Source organism: Stenella coeruleoalba, assembly GCF_951394435.1.
Source record: "Stenella coeruleoalba genome assembly, chromosome: 7".
NCBI classification, from domain to species: Eukaryota; Metazoa; Chordata; class Mammalia; order Artiodactyla; family Delphinidae; genus Stenella; species Stenella coeruleoalba.
Genome location: NC_137153.1, coordinates 74,080,178 through 74,100,535, shown reverse-complemented (window position 1 = coordinate 74,100,535; position 20,358 = coordinate 74,080,178). Strand labels below are relative to the sequence as shown.

Here is a 20,358-nt window from a genome sequence, read left to right as displayed (position 1 = left end):
TTGCTTATTAGTTACCTTTCTTTCCAAGTCAAATTTACTCCCTCTTCCTCCCCATTATAAATGTATATTATGACATATTCAATATAGAAAATATGAAAAATATAGAAACTTAAAACAAATAAAAAACACCTAAAATCTTGAGGTCCTTAAACATTTACATTTTAATGCCAGCCTATATCCATCAATAGAGCATATACATTTTAGCAAATGGCATCACTAAAAATTTATCGAGAGCAGTTTCTCATTACCTCCATGTCCTTGCAAAACAAAAATTTAATACCTGCATAATGTTCTTTTATATAGATATACCACATTCTATCCCATTCCCTACGGTTGGAAATTTGGGTTATAATCAATTTTCTTTTCTAAAAGTTTAGCTTTGACAGTGTGAAGATAATGAACTGAATACATGCCAAAATCTCCTCTCCTATAACAAACATGCAGAAGTGAAAGATAAAATATTATGTTTGAAAGAATTAACACTGTGTGTGTGTGACTGAAAATTAACAATGTTCAATGAGCCCAAAAGAAGGAAGCAGACAAGAAGCCACAGTGTTCAGCCAGGAAACCCATGGAGTCCAAGGCTTTTAGAAGAATAAACTGGCATGTCACGGGAGACAGAGAATTAAGAATCACCAAACACATGAGGAAGTCCAAGTCCATCAAAAAGGGACAAGAAATTTAACAAATATAACCGCTACAATCCCAGAAAAATAGAGACCACCAAGCTACCAAAAATCACTGGGCTGCTGAATAAATTTTATATCAAGAGGTCTTTGTCTGACGTTGACCTGAAAAACTGAAAAGCAGCTTGATGGCCCCATGTCCTAGCTAAATTTTCTGAGTTCTAACTTTAACTCATTTGCCACCTTCATCCAAAAAACTACCATAACTAACTAATTCCATCACACCATGTTTAGCTCAGGCACAGTAAGTCCAAGCCTCCTGGATCATGCATGTTCGCTAGGATACCATCCCCATTACTGCTCTCTATCTTCAATTTCTCTGAATGCTCTCTCTTCTTGTTCTAGCTAAAACTTGGCTATTCCTGGAAGATACTTCTCCCTAGAGACCTTTCAAATGGTGACCTTTTCCTCCCATAATTCTTCAGAGCACTTCAGGACTCAAAAGTGGGGAGGGTGTCCTCATCAATCTCCACTGTACTACTTCCTCCGTTAATTGAGCCCCACTTCAGATCTTTGAAGATCATATGATCAGACTTTAACACCCATTATCTTTGCTATGTTAACTACCCCCCTCAAAGTCTTTCCTCACCCTCTTCATTCATTGATGCCTTTAGCACATGACTCACTGTCTTTCTCTCCATCATTATGCTGGCCATAATGGAACTCCAACATACATACAGAAAATCAGTCTAACTCTTTGGCCTCTGTGCTCCTTGACTTCTTCAACTGTCTTTTCCTAAACACCACCTCAGCCACCTTCTCCTACAGTTATATTAGATTATATCTATAGTTATATCTCTGACTAGATCATGTAGATCACCAAAAATCATACCACCTCTGAAAACTATTTCCACAATCCTACTCTTTGATCACCATCTCCTTTCCTTACATTTTTACTTACTATGGTCTTCCTACTGCAACTATCCTTTGACTGCACAGGGTCCTGTAATCCACTGACCCTACTATCTTTTCACAATCCACCATCCCCCTCATTCCTTTCCTTAACTGGCTGAGGTTCCACAACTCTAGAATCACTCCCTTGCAAAAGCCTCTTGACCCTCCACCATTCCTATTTCACATTAGCAAAGGAAAAAGCTTAGTCCTTATTAAACCTAAATAAATATTTTCTATTTATCTGTATCTAAACAACTAAACTAATTGGAGAAACTCTTGAAAACAGGTCTTACTTCAAATTTATGGCCACAAAACTTAAAGAGGCACTCAGAACTCTCAGAAAAACCTACTACATTTTTCTAATAAATGTATGTTCTCATCAAAAGATGAATTCACATCTTTTCCTCCTTCCTCAATCTTATATTGCTAAAGGCTCTCTACTCACCCAGCTAATGACCCTGTCTCATATTTCATTAACAGCAGTGTTAAAGTCAGAGCACTCTGATCAGAGTACTTTTCCTCCTTTCAAAACCTTCAACCTACCTCCATCCGTACTCACTCTGCTTTATCTTATACAATGTAAGGAGAGTTCTTGTAGCTACCTAAATCTACCCCTCCAGGGCTACTCCAAGCAGTGTTTCTCAAATTATTTATGGTGAAGAATCATTAAAATAATTCTAAGTAATCACAAGTCAACTTTTATCAATTACAGCTACAAAAAATTGCTAATAATCATTTTGGTCAATTAGCAATAATCAATTGCTAATGAAACAGTTTGGCAATTCCTTCAAAAGTTATATGTACACTTATGATAGTCACTTCTAGGAAATTATCCAAAAGAAATGAGAGCATATGTTATATTACATAAGAACTTGTACAAGAATACTCACGGCATTCTTTGGTAATAGCCCTAAACCAGAAACAACCTAAATGTCCATCAACAAATGAATGGATAAACAAACTATGATCTCAAGAAAGGTGGAAAAAAAAAATCAAAGTGAACAAAGATAAAAATACAACATATCCGAATTTGCAGGACACAGGTAAAGCAGTGATGAGAGGAAAACTTATAGCATTAAGTGCATACACACGAGAAAAGAGGAAAAGTCTCAAATCAATAATCTGAGCAGAACCTGGAAAAAGAGCAAAACAAACCCACATCAAGCAGCAGAAAGGAAGTAATAAAAATATGAATGACTTTAATGAAATCAGAAAAATAACAGAGAAAAGCCAATGAAACAAAGAGCTAGTTCTTTGTAAAAAACAATAAAATTAACACACCTCTAGCAAGAATGATCCCCACCCTCATACCCTACCAAAAAAAAAAAAAAAAGACAAAGTAGATACAAATTACCAACATCAGGAATGAAACAGGGTTAACAGTATCACTACAGAACCTACTGACATCCAAAGGATAATAAGAGAATTTATGCACACATAAATTTAACAATTTAGACAAAATGGACCAATTCCTAAAAAACCCCACTAATTACCACAACTCAACCAATATGAAATAGATTATTTGAATTGCCCTGTAACTATTAAGTAAATTGAATCCATAATTTTAAAACTCCAAAAACAAATCTCCAGACCATGATAGTGTTATTTGAGAATTATTCAGAACATATAAAGAAGAATTAACACAAATTCTACACAATCTCTTCCAAAACCGAGAATAGGAGGGAACACTTCCCAGTTCATTTTAAGAAGCTAGTTATTATCTTGATACCAAAAGCAGGCAAGTATGAAAAGAAAACCACAGAATATTGCTTCTGAAGATAGACACAAAAATCCTTTAAATGTTCGCTAACAGAATTCAACAATACGGAAAAGGAGTTATAAATTTATACACCATAACCAAGTAGGGTTTATTTCAGAAATGCAAGGTTGATTTGATATTCAAAAATCAATGTAATCCATCATTTTCACAAGCTAAAAATGAACGTGTGCATGATCGTATCAATAGATATGCAGAAAAAGCATCTGACAAAATCCAACACTCACTCATGATATTCTCAGAAACGCAGGAATAGAGAACTTCCTGAACTTCCTGAACCATAAAAAACCCTACAGCTAACATTATACTCGATAGTGAAAAAATGAATGCTTTCCTCCTAAGACCAGGAACAAGGCAAGGATGTCCACTCTAACCATTCTTATTCAACACAGTGCTGGAACTTCTAGCCGGTGCAATAGGCAAGAAAAGAAATAAAGGGCATAAAAATCAGAACGGAAGAAATAAAGCTGTCTCCATCTGTAGATGACATGACTGCTTATAAGGAAACACCCCAAGTAAACCATTAAAAGAATAAGGGGGGGACCTTGAAGATGGCGGAAGAGTAAGACGCGAAGATCACCTTCCTCCCCACAGATACACCAGAAATACATCTACACGTGGAACAACTCCTACAGAAACACCTACTGAAGGCTGGCAGAAGACCTCAGACCTCCCAAAAGGCAAGAAACTCCCCACGTACCTGGATAGGGCAAAAGAAAAAAAAAAGAAAAAATAGAGACAAAAGAATAGGGACGGCACCTGCACCAGTGGGAGGGAGCTGTGAAGTTGGAAAAGTTTCCACACACTAGGAAGCCCCTTCGCGGGCGGAGACTGCGGGAGGCGGAGGGGGGAGCTTCGAAGCCGCAGAGGAGTGCACAGCAACGGGTGCGGAGGGCAAAGCGGGGAGATTCCCGCACAGAGGATCGGGCACTCACCAGCCCGAGAGGCTTGTCCGCTCACCCGCGGGGGCGGGCGGGGCTGCGAGCTGAGGCTCTGAGGCTCGGGTTTCGGTTTCCGATGGAGCGCAGGGAGAGGACTGGGGTTGGCGGCTTGAACATAGCCTGAAGGGGTTAGTGCACCACGGCTAGCCGGGAGGGAGTCCGGGGAAAAGTCTGCACCTGCCGAAGAGGCAAGAGACTTTTTCTTCCCTCTTTGTTTCCTGGTGCGTGAGGAGAGGGGTTTAAAAACGCTGCTTAAAGGAACTCCAGAGACGGGCGCGAGCCGCGGCTAAAAGGGCGAACCCCAGAGACGGGCGCGAGCCACGGCTAAAAGCGCGGACCCCAGAGACGGGCGGGAGACGCTAAGGCTGCTGCTGCCGCCACCAAGGGGCCTGTGTGCGAGCACAGGTCACTCTCCACACCCCTCTTCCGCGGAGCCTGTGCAGCCCGCCACTGCCAGGTTCCCGGGATCCAGGGACAACTTCCCCGGGAGAACGCACAGCGCGCCTCAGGCTGGTGCAAAGTCACGTTGGCCTTTGCCGCCGCAGGCCCGCCCCGCACTCCGTGCCCCTCCCTCCCCTCCCTCCCCGCCCGCCTGAGTGCTCCAGAGCCCCCGAATCAGCGGCTCCTTTAACCCCGTCCTGTCTGAGCAAAAAACAGACGCCCTCCAGTGACCTACACGCAGAGGCAGGGCCAAATCCAAAGCTGAGCCCCGGTGAGCTGTGAGAACAAAGAAGAGAAAGGGAAATCTCTCCCAGCAGCCTCAGAAGCAGCGGATTAAAGCTCCACAATCAACTTGATATACCCTGCATCTGTGGAATACCTGAATAGACAACGAATCATCCCAAATTAAGGAAGTGGACTTTAGGAGCAAGATCTATGATTTTTTTCCCCTTTTCCTCTTTTTGTGAATGTGTATGTCATGTGTATGCTTCTGTGTGAGATCTTGTCTGTATAGTCTTGCTTCCACCATTTGTCCTAGGGTTCTATCCGTCCATGGTTTTTTAAAAATTTTTTTTCTTAATAATTAATTTTAATTTTAATAACGTTATTATACTTTACCTTCGTTCTTTCTTTCTTTCCTTCCTTCCTTCCCTCCTTTAGACAACGAATCATCCCAAATTGAGGAGGTGGTCTCTGACAGCAAGATTTATGATTTTTCCCCCTTTACCTCTTTTAGTGAGGTTGTATGTGTATGCTTCCGTGTAAGATTTTGTCTGTATAGCTTTGCTTCCAACATTTGTCCTAAGGTTCTATCCGTCCCTTTTCTTTTTCTAAATAAGAATTTTTTAATTCAATAACTTTATTATACTTTATTTTATTTTTACTGTATCTTCTTTCTTTCTGTCTTTTTTCCTTCTTTCCCTCCTTCCTTCCTTCCTCCCTCCCTCCTTTCTTTCCTTCTTGCCTTTCCTTTTTTGCTTCTTTCTTTCTTCCTTCCTTCCTTCCCTCCTTTCCTTCTTTCTTTCCTCATACTTCTACTAATTCTCTCTACTTTTTCTCCCTTTTATTCTGAGCCGTGTGGATGAAAGGCTCTTGGTGCTCCAGCCAGGAGTCAGGGCTCTGCCTCTGAGGTAGGAGAGCCAACTTCAGGACACTGGTCAACAAGAGACCTCCCAGCTCCACATAATATCAAACGGTGAAAATCTCCCAGAGACCTCCATCTTAACACCAGCACCCAGCTTCACTCAATGACCAGCAAGCCACAGTGCTGGACAACCTATGCCAAACAACTAGCAAAACAGGAACACAACCCCACCCATTAGCAGAGAGGCTGCCTAAAATCATAATAAGGCCACAGACACCCCAAAACACACCACCAGACGTGAACCTGCCCACTAGAGAGACAAGATCCAGCCTCATCCACCACAACACAGGCACTAGTCACCTCCACCAGGAAGCCTACACAACCCACTGGACCAACCTTAGCCACTGGAGATAGACATTAAAAACAGCAGGAACTACGAACCTGCAGTCTGCAAAAAGGAGACCCCAAACACAGTAAGATAAGCAAAATGAGAAGACAGAAAAACACACAGCAGATAAAGGAGCAAGATAAAAATACACCAGACCTAATGAAGAGGAAATAGGCAGTCTACCTGAAAAAGAATTCAGAATAATGATACTAAGGATGATCCGAAATCTTGGAAACAGAATGGACAAAATGCAAGAAACAGTTAACAAGGATCTAGAAGAAATAAAGATGAAACAAGCAACGATGAACAACACAATAAATGAAATTAAAAGTACTCTAGATGGGATCAATAGCAGAATAACTGAGGCAGAAGAACGGATAAGTGACCTGGAAGATAAAATAGTGGAAATAACTACTGCAGAGCAGAATAAAGAATGAAAAGAACTGAGGACAGTCTCAGAGACCTCTGGGACAACATTAAATGCACCAACATTCGAATTATAGGGGTTCCAGAAGAAGAAGAGAAAAAGAAAGGGACTGAGAAAATATTTGAAGAGATTATAGTTGAAAACTTCCCTAATATGGGAAAGGAAATAGTTAATCAAGTCCAGGAAGCACAGAGAGTCCCATACAGGATAAATACAAGGAGAAATACGCCAAGACACATATTAGTCAAACTGTCAAAAATTAAATACAAAGAAAGCATATTAAAAGCAGCAAGGGAAAAACAACAAATAACACACAAGGGAATCCCCATAAGGTTAACAGCTGATCTCTCAGCAGAAACCCTACAAGCCAGAAGGGAGTGGCAGGACATACTGAAAGTGATGAAGGAGAAAAACCTGCAGCCAAGACTACTCTACCCAGCAAGGATCTCATTCAGATTTGATGGAGAAATTAAAACCTTTACAGACAAGCAAAAGCTGAGAGAGTTCAGCACCACCAAACCAGCTTTACAACAAATGCTAAAGGAACTTCTCTAGACAAGAAACATAAGAGAAGGAAAAGACCTATAATAACGAACCCAAGACAATTTAGAAAATGGGAATAGGAACATACATATCGATAATTACCTTAAATGTAAATGGACTAAATGCTCCCACTAAAAGACACAGATTGGCTAAATGGATACAAAAACAAGACCCTTATATATGCTGTCTACAAGAGACCCACTTCAGACCTAGAGACACATACAGACTGAAAGTAAGGGGATATAAAAAGATATTCCATGCAAATGGAAATCAAAAGAAATCTGGAGTAGCAATTCTCATATAAGACAAAATAGACTTTAAAATGAGGACTATTAAAAGAGACAAAAAAGGACACTACATAATGATCAAGGGATCGATCCAAGAAGAAGATATAACAATTGTAAATATTTATGCACCCAACATAGGAGCACCTCAATACATAAGGCAAATACTAACAGCCATAAAAGGGGAAATCGACAGTAACACATTCATAGTAGGGGACTTAAACACCCCACTTTCACCCATGAACAGATCATCCAAAATGAAAATAAATAAGGAAACACAAGCTTTAAATGATACATCAAACAAGATGGACTTAATTGATATTTATAGGACACTCCATCCAAAAACAACAGAATACACATTTTTCTCAAGTGCTCATGGAACATTCTCCAGGATAGATCATATCTTGGGTCACAAATCAAGCCTTGGTAAATTTAAGAAAATTGAAATTGTACCAAGTATCTTTTCTGCCCACAACGCCATGAGACTAGATATCAATTACAGGAAAAGATCTGTAAAAAATACAAACACATGGAGGCTAAACAATACACTACTTAATAACGCAGTGATCACTGAAGAAATCAAAGAGGAAATCAAAAAATACCTAGAAACAAATGACAATGGAGACACAACGACCCAAAACCTATGGGATGCAGCAAAAGCAGTTCTAAGGGGGAAGTTTATAGCAATACAAGCCCACCTTAAGAAGCAGGAAACATCTCGAATAAATAACCTAACCTTGCACCTCAAGCAATTAGAGAAAGAAGAACAAAAAACCCCCAAAGCTAGCAGAAGGAAAGAAATCATAAAAATCAGATCAGAAATAAATGAAAAAGAAATGAAGGAAACAATAGCAAAGATCAATAAAACTAAAACCTGGTTCTTTGAGAAGATAGCAAAATAGATAAACCACTAGCCAGACTCATCAAGAAAAAAAGGGAGAAGACCCAAATCAATAGAATTAGAAATGAAAAAGGAGAAGTAACAACTGACACTGCAGAAATACAAAAGATCATGAGAGATTACTACAAGCAACTCTATGCCAATAAAATGGACAATCTGGAAGAAATGGACAAATTCTTAGAAATACACAACCTGCCAAGACTGAATCAGGAAGAAATAGAAAATATGAACAGACCAATCACAAGCACTGAAATTGAAGCTGTGATTAAAAATCTTCCAACAAACAAAAGCCCAGGACCAGATGGCTTCACAGGCGAATTCTATCAAACATTTAGGGAAGAGCTAACACCTATCCTTCTCAAACTCTTCCAAAATATAGCAGAGGGAGGAACACTCCCAAATTCCTTCTACGAGGCCACCATCACCTTGATACCAAAACCAGACAAGGATGTCACAAAGAAAGAAAACTACAGGCCAATATCACTGATGAACACAGAAGCAAAAATCCTCAACTAAATACTAGCAAACAGAATCCAACAGCACATTGAAAGGATCATATACCATGATCAAGTGGGGTTTATTCCAGGAATGCAAGGATTCTTCAATATATGCAAATCTATCAATGTGATACATCATATTAACAAATTGAAGGAGAAAAACCATACGATCATCTCAATAGATGCAGAGAAAGCTTTTGCCAAAATTCAACACCCATTTATGATAAAAACCCTGCGGAAAGTAGGCATAGAGGGAACTTTCCTCAACATAATAAAAGCCATATATGACAAGCCCATAGCAAACATCATCCTCAATGGTGAAAAACTGAAAGCATTTCCACTAAGATCAGGAAGAAGACAAGGTTGCCCACTCTCACCACTCTTATTCAACATAGTTTTGGAAGTTTTAGCCACAGCAATCAGAGAAGAAAACGAAATAAAAGGAATCCAAATCGGAAAAGAAGAAGTAAAGCTGTCACTGTTTGTAGATGACATGATCCTATACATAGAGAAACCTAAAGATGCTACCAGAAAACTACTAGAGCTAATCAATGAATTTGGTAAAGTGGCAGGATACAAAATTAATGCACAGAAATCTCTGGCATTCCTATACACTAATGATGAAAAATCTGAAAGTGAAATCAAGAAAACACTCCCATTTACCATTGCAATAAAAAGAATAAAATATCTAGGAATAAACCTACCTAAGGAGACAAAAGACCTGTATGCAGAAAATTATAAGACACTGATGAAAGAAATTAAAGATGATACAAATAGATGGAGAGATATACCATGTTCTTGGATTGGAAGAATCAACATTGTGAAAATGACTCTACTACCCAAAGCAATCTATAGATCAATGCAATCCCTATCAAACTACCACTGGCATTTTTCACAGAACTAGAACAAAATATTTCGCAATTTGTATGGAAACACAAAAGACCCCGAATAGCCAAAGTAATCTTGAGAACAAAAAAAGGAGCTGGAGGAATCAGGCTCCCTGACTTCAGACTATACTACAAAGCTACAGTAATCAAGACAGTATGGTACTGGCACAAAAACAGAAAGATCAATGGAACAGGATAGAAAGCCCAGAGATAAACCCACGCACATATGGACACCTTATCTTTGATAAAGGTGGCAGGAATGTACAGTGGAAAAAGGACAGCCTCTTCAATAAGTGGTGCTGGGAAAACTGGACAGGTACATGTAAAAGTATGAGATTAGATCACTCCCTAACACCATACACAAAAGTAAGCTCAAAATGGATTAAAGACCTAAATGTAAGGCCAGACACTATCAAACTCTTAGAGGAAAACATAGGCAGAACACTCTATGACATAAATCACAGCAAGATCCTTTCTGACCCACCTCCTAGAGAAATGGAAATAAAAACAAAAATAAACAAATGGGACCTAATGAAACTTCAAAGCTTTTACACAGCAAAGGAAACCATAAACAAGACCAAAAGACAACCCTCAGAATGGGAGAAAATATTTGCAAATGAAGCAACCGACAAAGGATTAATCTCCAAAATTTACAAGCAGCTCATGCAGCTCAATAACAAAAAAACAAACAACCCAATCCAAAAATGGGCAGAAGACCTAAATAGACATTTCTCCAAAGAAGATATACAGACTGCCAACAAACACAGAAAAGAATGCTCAACATCATTAATCATTAGAGAAATGAAAATCAAAATGACAATGAGATATCATCTCACACCAGTCAGAATGGCCATCATCAAAAAATCTAGAAACAATAAATGCTGGAGAGGGTGTGGAGAAAAGGGAACACTCTTGCACTGCTGGTGGGAATGTGAATTGGTTCAGCCACTATGGAGAACAGTATGGAGGTTCCTTAAAAAACTACAAATAGAACTACCATATGACCCAGCAATCCCACTACTGGGCATATACCCTGAGAAAACCAAAATTCAAAAAGAGTCATGTACCAAAATGTTCATTGCAGCTCTATTTACAATAGCCCGGAGATGGAAACAACCTAAGTGCCCATCATCGGATGAATGGATAAAGAAGATGTGGCACATATATACAATGGAATATTACTCAGCCATAAAAAGAAACGAAATTGAGCTATTTGTAATGAGGTGGATAGACCTAGAGTCTGTCATACAGAGTGAAGTCAGTCAGAAAGAAAAAGACAAATACCGTATGCTAACACATATATATGGAATTTAAGAAAAAAAATGTCATGAAAAACCTAGGGGTAAGGCAGGAATAAAGACGCAGACCTCCTAGAGAATGGACTTGAGGTTATGGGGAGGGGGAAGGGTGAGCTGTGACAGGGCGAGAGAGAGTCATGGACATATACACACTAACAAACGTAGTAAGGTAGATAGCTAGTGGGAAGCAGCCGCATGGCACAGGGATATTGGCTCGGTGCTTTGTGACAGCCTTGAGGGGTGGGATAGGGAGGGTGGGAGGGAGGGAGACGCAAGAGGGAAGACATATGGGAACATATGTTTATGTATAACTGATTCACTTTGTTATAAAGTAGAAACTAACACACCATTGTAAAGCAATTATACGCCAATAAAGATGTTAAAAAAAAAAAGAAGAAGGAACAGAGAAAAAGAAAAATCAAAAGAAAATCTTGGGTATAATCCAACAAAACATAGAGAACTTATATGCTGAAAACTACAAAACACTGATGGAAAAAAAATCAAAGATCTAAATAAATGGAGACATACCGTTTTCACAGTTTGGAAGATTCAACATAGTAAAGATTTCAATTCTCCCCAAATTGACATATGTTTAATGCAAGTCCCATTAAAGTCCTAGCAACATTTTTCTGTAGATATAGAAAAGATTTGGCTGTCAACAGGAATGGCAAAGGAACTCTGAAAATCCTCTCCTCCAGAAAAGTAATGAAAACATTGACAAAAATTATCAAAATTAACTCTTTCAGAACTCTGGAATTTAACCAAAGGCTTTTCAACAAGCCAGAGAGCATTTACTCAAGAAAAATGCTCGAATCTTGGTAAAAGCAACAAGCTTTGTGGTGTTTTGAATATGCCCTATTCCTATTCCCCTCTCCTCAGTTCCTTGGCAGCCTTGAAAACCAACAGCCCACAGTCATAGTGAAATCAGCAGCCTAGGAGCTACGGGAGAGATCACAAAGCTGGAGAACTTTCGCATTCTCAATCTCAGAGAACTATCATTATCTGATCTGTCTGGCAGTTTCCAGGAAAACCTTACTTGCAAAGCTTGTCTCCATTTGACCTGACTCCATAGCTTGCACACTGCAAAAGACCCTTTTCCTTGGAGGAAGCTGTCAAAAACAATCAGTGGCAATTGTTTAACGACAGAGCTGCCTGGTGTGAGATAAAAGTGTGGCAAACAATAAGCTAACCAAAAAATTTAAAAGAAAAAGCTGGAGAATACGATGCCCATAGGAAGTTTTGGTAGCTCCTGGGAATCTAGAAGGTCAAATGCATGCTTGAGTTAGGACTGTGCATGCCCAAGGCTGTATGCATGCCCTAGAAAGAGCTGAGGAGGCCCTTATCTCTCAAAACATTCTGTGCAAATAGGAAGTGAAAGCTGAAACAGAGTTGTAAACTAGCAGTGGAACTTAACCAACACTTTCAACAATTCAGGGAGTATTTGAGGACAGAATCTTGGTGGAAAGTGAAAACAATGCCTGGCTGAGTGTTGAAGGTGTGAACCAACATACATTCAGAGACCCTCAACAAACACTGGGAGATATACTAGATTGGGAGACATTATAGTCATTTGAGAAAATACCTGTCCAATAATTAGCTGACCATTAACTAACTGAGCAGAGACTTCAGTAGTCACATATGACAAAGAATACAGAATTCACAGAGTTAGGAAAGTAATTAAAAAAAAAAAACAGTAACAACATCATCAGCAAACAAAAATAACACAAGCCTGGGTTAAAGGAGGACATCTGATTTCAGAGTTGCCACATCCTGCTATTTAAACTTTATAGTTTCAAAAAAAAATTAAAACACAGTCAACAAAACAAGAAAGTATAACCCATACACAGGAAAAAACAGCAGTCAACAAAAAATGTCCCTGAGGAAGCCCAGAAATAGTTACAAAATAATGACTTTAAGATAGCTATTTTAAATATGTTCAATGAACTAAAGGAAAACATGTCTAAGGAAAAGAAAGTAAGAGAACAATGTCTTATTGAATAGAGAATATCAATAGAGAGAGAAATTATAAAAAAAGAGTCAAGTAGAAATCCTCAGTTGAAAAGTTCAGTAACTGAAATAAAAGATTCACTAGTGGAGCTCAATGGCAGATTTGAACATGCAAAGCAAAGATTAAGTGAGCTTGAAGATAAGTCAATTGAAAGTATTCAGTCTGAGGAACAGAAAAAAGAAAAAGAAAAATAAATAGAATGTAGGACACCATTAAATATATCAAAATATGTGTAAAAGGAGTCTCAGAAGGAGAGAAGAAAAAGAAAGCAGGAAGAATATCTGAAGAATAATGACCCTAAGCTTCCCAATTGTGATGAAGAACATTAATCTACACATCCAAGAAGCTCCATTAATTCCAAGCAGGATAAACCAAAGGCGACTCACATCTAGAAATTACATAGTTAACTGCTGAAAAGAAAAGGAGAGAATTTTGAAAGCAAGAAGTAACTCATCATGTACAAGGGATCCTCAATAAGATTAATAGCTGATTCCTCATCAAAAACCATGGAGGTCAGAAGGCAGTGGATGTTATATTCAAAGTACTGAAAGAAAACCAAGAATTCTATACCCAGCAAAACTATCCCTCCAAAAGAAAGAAAACTTAAGACATTCTCAGATAAACAAATATTGGTAGAATTCATCATTAGTAGACCTGCCCTACAAGAAATACTAATGCAAGTCTTTCAGAATGAAATGAAAGGACACTAGACAGTAACTTGAAACTACACAAAGAAATAAAGAGCACCAGTAAAGGTAACTACATATGTAAATAAGAGATAGTAAAAATGTATCTGTTGTTTGTAACTCTTCTTTTCTCCTATCTGATATAAAAGACAACTGTTGTGGTATAATAAAAAATATATATTTGGTTTTTTGTCCCCAGTTCCTGGCTCAGAGGTCTTAAAAACCTTAGAATTCCCTGAGTGACAGAAGTGTCTTTTGTTATTCACACTAAGCCCCTTTCGCAGATACCTGATTTTATGCTAATAAGACGAATCTTGGCAGGGTCCCTATACAGCTTCAGAATAGAGACTGATTACCAGAAGAACCAACCACATGATTAAGGGGTTGGAACTTTCAGCCTCACCCCCTGCCCTCAAGGAGTAGAGAGAGGCTGGAGATTGACCTCACTCACCAACAGCCAATAATTTAATCAATCATATCCAGGTAATGAAACTCAATAAAACTCTTGAACAACATGGTTATGGAGCTTCTGGGTTAGTGAACATGTCCATATGCTGGGAAGGTGGTGCACCCAGAAAGGGATTAGAAGCTCTGCACCACTCTAATCCCCATACCTTGTGCTATGCACCTCTTTCATTTGGCTGTTCCTGAGTTGTATCCTTTATAATAAACAGGTAATTGTTAAGTGTAACATCTTCCTGTATTCTGTGAGTCGTTCTAGCAAATACTGAACCTGAAGTTGGCGGTGGAGGGGGGTTGTGGGAATCCCTGAATCTGTAGCAAAGTCAGAGAGAAGAGTAGGAAATCTGAGGTCTGGGGAATTGAGACTGGCATGTAAAGCCAGGACTATCTTGTGAGACTGAGCCATGAAATTGTAGAATCTGCTTTAATTCCAAGTAGTTAGTATCAGAACTGAATTGAACTTTAGGACACAAAGTTGGTGTCAGAGAATCACACAATTATTGCCACAAAAATGAAACTATATAAATAATTATAAAACTATGTTGATAGGCTTATAATGATTAAAAATGTAACTGGTATGATAATAACACAAAGGAAGGAGAAGGGAATGGAGCTATATGGGAACAAAGTTTGTATACTACTCAAGTTCATATTAATATGAAATAGATTATCATAAATTAAGATGTTATTTATAATTCTAAAGGCAGTCACTAAAAAAATAGCTCAAAAAATACACAGCAAAAGAACAAGGAAATTAAAATGGTACAATAGAAAATATTTAACACAAGAGTAGCCTCTGCTCGCCGCAATTAGAGAAAGCCTACACACAGCAATGAAGACCCAACACAGCCAAAAATAAATAAATGCACAAATAAATAGAATATATGAAATACTGTTTCTCTATGGCTTAAAAACTTTCAAAGCCTTCTTATAGTTTCTCACTGCATTTACAATCAAATTCAAATTGCTTTCTTTTTTCTTCAAGGGTCTACCTAACATAGTCTCTGGCTACTTCTCATATCTGCTACTTTTCAGGAACAATACACTTGTCCCCTGGTATCCTCAGAGGGTTAGTTCCAGCACCTCTCCATTCCCCCCTCGTCTACAGCTACCAATATCCACAGATGCTCAAGTCTCTTACATAAAATGGCATAGTATTTGCATACAACCTACACACATCATTATTATGGGATGCAAAGGTACATCATTATTGTAGTTTTAAAGCTGTACGTAAGACATACTTTGTTTTTATTGTATGCTTTTACTGAGTGATCTATTCCCCATCCCAAAGCAAACATGAAAAAAAATTACATTAAATGTAAAAAATAAAAAAAAAATCATCTCTAGTACAATGTAAATGCTATGTAAAAAGTTGCTGGTGTATAACAAATTCAAGTTTGGTTTTTGGAACTTTCTGGAATATTTTTTTTCCCAAATATTTTTGCTTAGTGGTTGGTTGAATCCACAAATGCAAAATCCATGGACATGGAGGGCCAACTACATTAGACCCAAGACACTGAAGCAGACTGTCAAAGTGCTAAGGAAAAAAAATTTGTAATTTAGAATCCAATATCCAGCCATATTAATATTCCATAGTGACTGCAAAGAAGATAGTTTGCAACATACAGGGACTCAGAAAGTTTATCACCCAAAGAACATCTCTAAAACACCTACAGAAGATAGCCAGTAAGAAAAAAAACCCCAAAATTCCTACCTCTTCAAAAGAAAGAATCATAAGAAGTGTAATATAAGCAGAAACATGATCAAATAAGCCAATAAATATATTAAGTCTAAATAAATACAGATAGTAGAAAATAACATCTTAAATAACTGACAAGTAAAATTTCTGATGACACTGGCATGAAGAGGAGGAAAAAGAAATAAAAGCTTGCTAAGATTCTGATCTTAATTAAGTAGAATGAAAATACTGATTAACTTTTTTTATTAAGAAAAATATGTTATTTAAACTTCAAGAGTAATCAGTAGAATAGGCTTAGAATATATAACTTTAGGAAAAAAAATGGAATAAGAAAACCTTGATCAACAGCAACAGAAAGTAGAAAGGGGAATAGGAAGAATCAAACAAAAAGCATAGGAAGTAGAAAACAATGGTAAATGTGAACTGGTTAAACTCCTTTACTGTATGAAAAAGTGTCTCTCACACCAAACTGAAAAAATTACAAAGCAAAACCCAGTATATGTTATTTACAGCAGATAAAATAAAAACATGATGCAGAAAGAACAAACAATAAAGCTTTAAAATCTAGAAAGCAAGAACTAATACAATTACAAGGAAAAATAGACAAATCTACATTCACAGAAGGTACTGATTCTTTAAAATGGATGTCAGGTTGGTAAGAAAAAAAAATAAGTAGAACATTTGCATAATTATAGTAAGCTTGATATATATATAGCTATATATCTATATTTATATGTATAAAAAACCACCCCTAAAGACAGAATACATTCTTTATGAATGTATGAAGAACACATACAAAACCAAATATAAAAGTCCAAAAGAGGTTTCCAAAAATTCTAAAATAAAGTCATAAAGGCCACATTTATTACTCATAAAGCAATATAACTGGAACTACACATTTTTTAAAAAGCTTAAAAATTCCATATCCAAGTAAATTGAAACAGTAAGAACTCCTATGTAAGCTTAAACAGAAATATTTAAATGAGAATTATAAAATCTTAAACAGAAAAGCAGTACATATCACACATATGAAATGTATAACCAAATGATAACCAGAAAAAAATTTATACCCTAAAATGTATTAAAAATTAAGAAAGGCTAAAAATTCAAGAACTTACGAAAGTGACAAACTGGCAATTATGATAAGGGAAAAAAAGAAAACATTGGTTTTAGGAGTACTAAACTACTTAAAAGGTTGGCATAACACTAAAAAAAAAACAGTTAAGGATGGAATAAAATAAAATTTTAGGTCAATCTCAGATGGTGCAAAACAATCCTAAAAAGAAGATTTTCTATTTGAATCCAGGAACATATTAAAATACCAAGTAAGATTTATGACAAAATGCAAGGACGGTTCAATGTTAGACAACCTATCAACCTAGTATTCCCGTTTGGGGTTTTAAAGGTGAATCTTTGTGCCTTTTTCCTTCTAAACTCTAACTAAATAACAGAAGCGGAGCAAAAAGGGCTCAATCTCACAAGAACAAAAGGAGTAAGGGAGGAGACATCAATAACTGGAGATTTCAATAAATACTCAGAAGAGTAAATGTAGTAGAGGGACAACTAATTTAGCAGTCTATTATAGGAACCACAGTGTAAAGGGTGAGTGAAAGAGAAAGAAACAAGAAAAGAACTGACTCTTCTTAAAAAAAAAATATCCTGGAGACTCTTAGAACTAGGAAATATCAAGTAAAAAGACATTACATATTAAGTAAGATTTTTATGGAAAATGTTATTTTACATTGGGGAAAGTAGAGTGCGGCACTGGGAGCTACTTCTGAGTTCTGCAAGTTGTTTAATTTTGTTGAGTCTCTATTTCTCTACCAGGTATTTGGACACAATGGTGACTGCCCTGTACATACTTTAGAGGGATTTAGAGAAAGGAGATTTTGCTATAAATACATTATTGTTGAGCCTTCCAAAGTAAATTAAAAAAAAAAAAAAGAGAGAGAGAGAAAGACACACACACCCCACATAGAGAATTACCCCTACCAACCCTACACTACCCTCCTACCCCAATGCCTTCACACCACCTCTATGCACACACCTTGAGCACTAACGCTAGCAAGCAAGCTTCTGTCATGAAAATGTGAGGTTTATTCTCTGGAGAAGTTAAATGAGAGAGGATTGGAACTTGAAGATAAAGGCATAGGAAAAGGGGTAAGGCTGAAAACTGAGAGATTAACGTCATGCTTTAAACACCAGGAATGCTTCAAGACATGCATCTATCCCTAAGAAAGGTAATACAAACTTTAGTTTCTGAATGGTCCTGGAGAACAGAACCCCAAATACATTTTGGGATCTGTTAGCTAAAAAGCCCACTTTCTTGCCCAATTATCCTAAAATAATTTTGTCATCAAGTCCCATCCATGCACAATGGATTTATAATCAGCTTTTTTAATACCCAACTCTTAATATAAACAAACAACAGAATAAATCCCTTATAATTTAATTTCTGCTATTAAGATAACTAAATCCAACTTTACCATCACCCTATTAAATACATATCTATTGCACCCTATAATGCATATCTATGAGTAGTTTAGAGCCATTTTCCCCATTTATCCTCCGTGCAAGTGCTATACTTCCAAAGCTTAGTTCCCCTCACAGATTAAGATAAGAAATAGAGAATGAGGAGGATCTCAGACAATTCCCAAACAAGAAGGTGTCTCATAATCTACACCTGAACACAAAAGTTAGGGCAAATTAACATAACAAAAATTTCAATACAAGATCTTACATGTTTATCTTTCCTTTCTATAACATCTTGCTTTTGTTTGCATTTTTGAGATGTCTCCTTAATATCTGTTGCCTGTAAGATTGAACCAGAAGAGGGGAAGTTAGTTAAAAATTCAAGCAAGGCAATTATGTGACCTCACTCATCCAAATATTAAGTTGCTATGTAAGTTTACCCACAATGATTTTCTATGGTTTCTTTCCAACTAAATTCATAATTATCACCCAAAATACCAACAATTATTTGAAAATCTATGAAAGGTTATTCCTATAGATATTAAAAATAGCTGCAGCAATATGTATACATATGTTTCTGTATCTCTTCACATTTCTTTTCTCATGTTATTTTATCCTAGAAACGATTACATAGAATTGCAGGGTCCATTCTCAAAACAATATCTGACGCCAAAATCTCACCTAAAGGTTAAAAGCCATGATCACAAAAAATTTCAATTTACATTTTCAAAATATCAAGAATATTCCATAGGCCATTATATTATTTATTCCAAGAAACATCAGGATTTTTATATTACATTCCTCCAAAAGGGTATATAGTTACAAAGCATGTATAATAAATTCACAAAAGGAGTTAAACGTTTCTAGGAATACTACTCTGAATCCTCCTGTTATTAAAACAATAACATTTCATTTTTCTCTTTTTATGTCTTGGAATTTCTATAGAGTAGCAAGCTCCTATAAAGTAGCAAGTGATGATTAGGACCTTGAAAGATCTGTGGTAGTAGAATTCCTAGTAAAAGAACTTAAGGAACTAAAGTTAACAAGTAAATCTACAAAGCATTTTAAAAGACCTGCAAAATATTTTTTGTATTTGCTAAAATAAAATACAGGAAATCCAAAATTGAGCCAGAAAAGTACCTTCTCTTTGATTCGAGCCTCCAAATTGTGACGCTGCCTTTCAATTTCTTCAATGCGTTGTGTTATAGGAATCTGCCCTTCTTTAAGTTTCCTGACCTCTTCCTTCGCTCGGTCCCGAGCTAGTTTTACTTCTTCATAGTCCTGACGAACATTTTCATATTCCTTGTAATGAATTCAAGAAAGAGAAGTTAATGCACTCCTAGCTTAAAGTAACACAAATACAAAAATCAAGGTACAGGCAGAAACCAAATCTATGAAAAAGATGGTTTTGAATCCCTTTAGCAGGTCTATTAATAAAAAATTTGCCCTCTGAAACAACTTCAGAAATAGTAAATACCAACATAATGATTAACTCAGTGATACTCACTGAGCACTTATCTCTATCACTAGGCCAGACTCTCTGTCTTCCATCCCTTCCTGTTATTGAAATTTACATCCTAATGGCTTCTAACAGTAGGACCTCCTCTAGTCTCTCAATAAAGAAGGCATTCAAAAACATATAAAGAACCAAAAGAAACTCAGTTATGAAAAATAAAAATGAAAAAACAGAAAGTAAAATGGCTCAAGAGAAAAGCAAAATGTAGCATGCAGGTGAAAATGATGCTTGTCACATCACAGGAATTAATAAATATTTGCTAAAAAAAATTAAGGGGAGTGCTAAGAGAGCATATAGTAAGAATGAATGGGATGAAGAAAGGTAAGAAAAGAATACAAATAAAATTAGAGTAAACCAAAAAAGGAAAAAATGAAAAAAGATTGAAATCAATCTTGAAAGAAAAGGGAGAAATCAAAAGACTTCAAAAGACAAACATAAAGCAGGTGCAAGAATAATAATGGACATAG

The 20,358-nt window shown here is 37.0% G+C and overlaps 1 protein-coding gene across 4 annotated transcripts in view; it reads right to left on the bottom strand.

The window, feature by feature from the left end:
- The window catches only part of SMC5 (structural maintenance of chromosomes 5), a 112,696-nt gene that overhangs the window by 48,738 nt on the left and 43,600 nt on the right, over positions 1 to 20,358 (bottom strand). For all 4 annotated transcript variants that reach the window (XM_079927594.1, XM_079927595.1, XM_079927597.1 and 1 more), the window contains 2 exons: positions 19,516 to 19,677; positions 18,644 to 18,715 (listed from right to left, as the gene is read on the bottom strand). In XM_079927594.1, the coding sequence (XP_079783720.1) occupies positions 18,644 to 18,715; positions 19,516 to 19,677 (234 nt within the window). The remainder of the gene's footprint in view (positions 1 to 18,643; positions 18,716 to 19,515; positions 19,678 to 20,358) is intronic.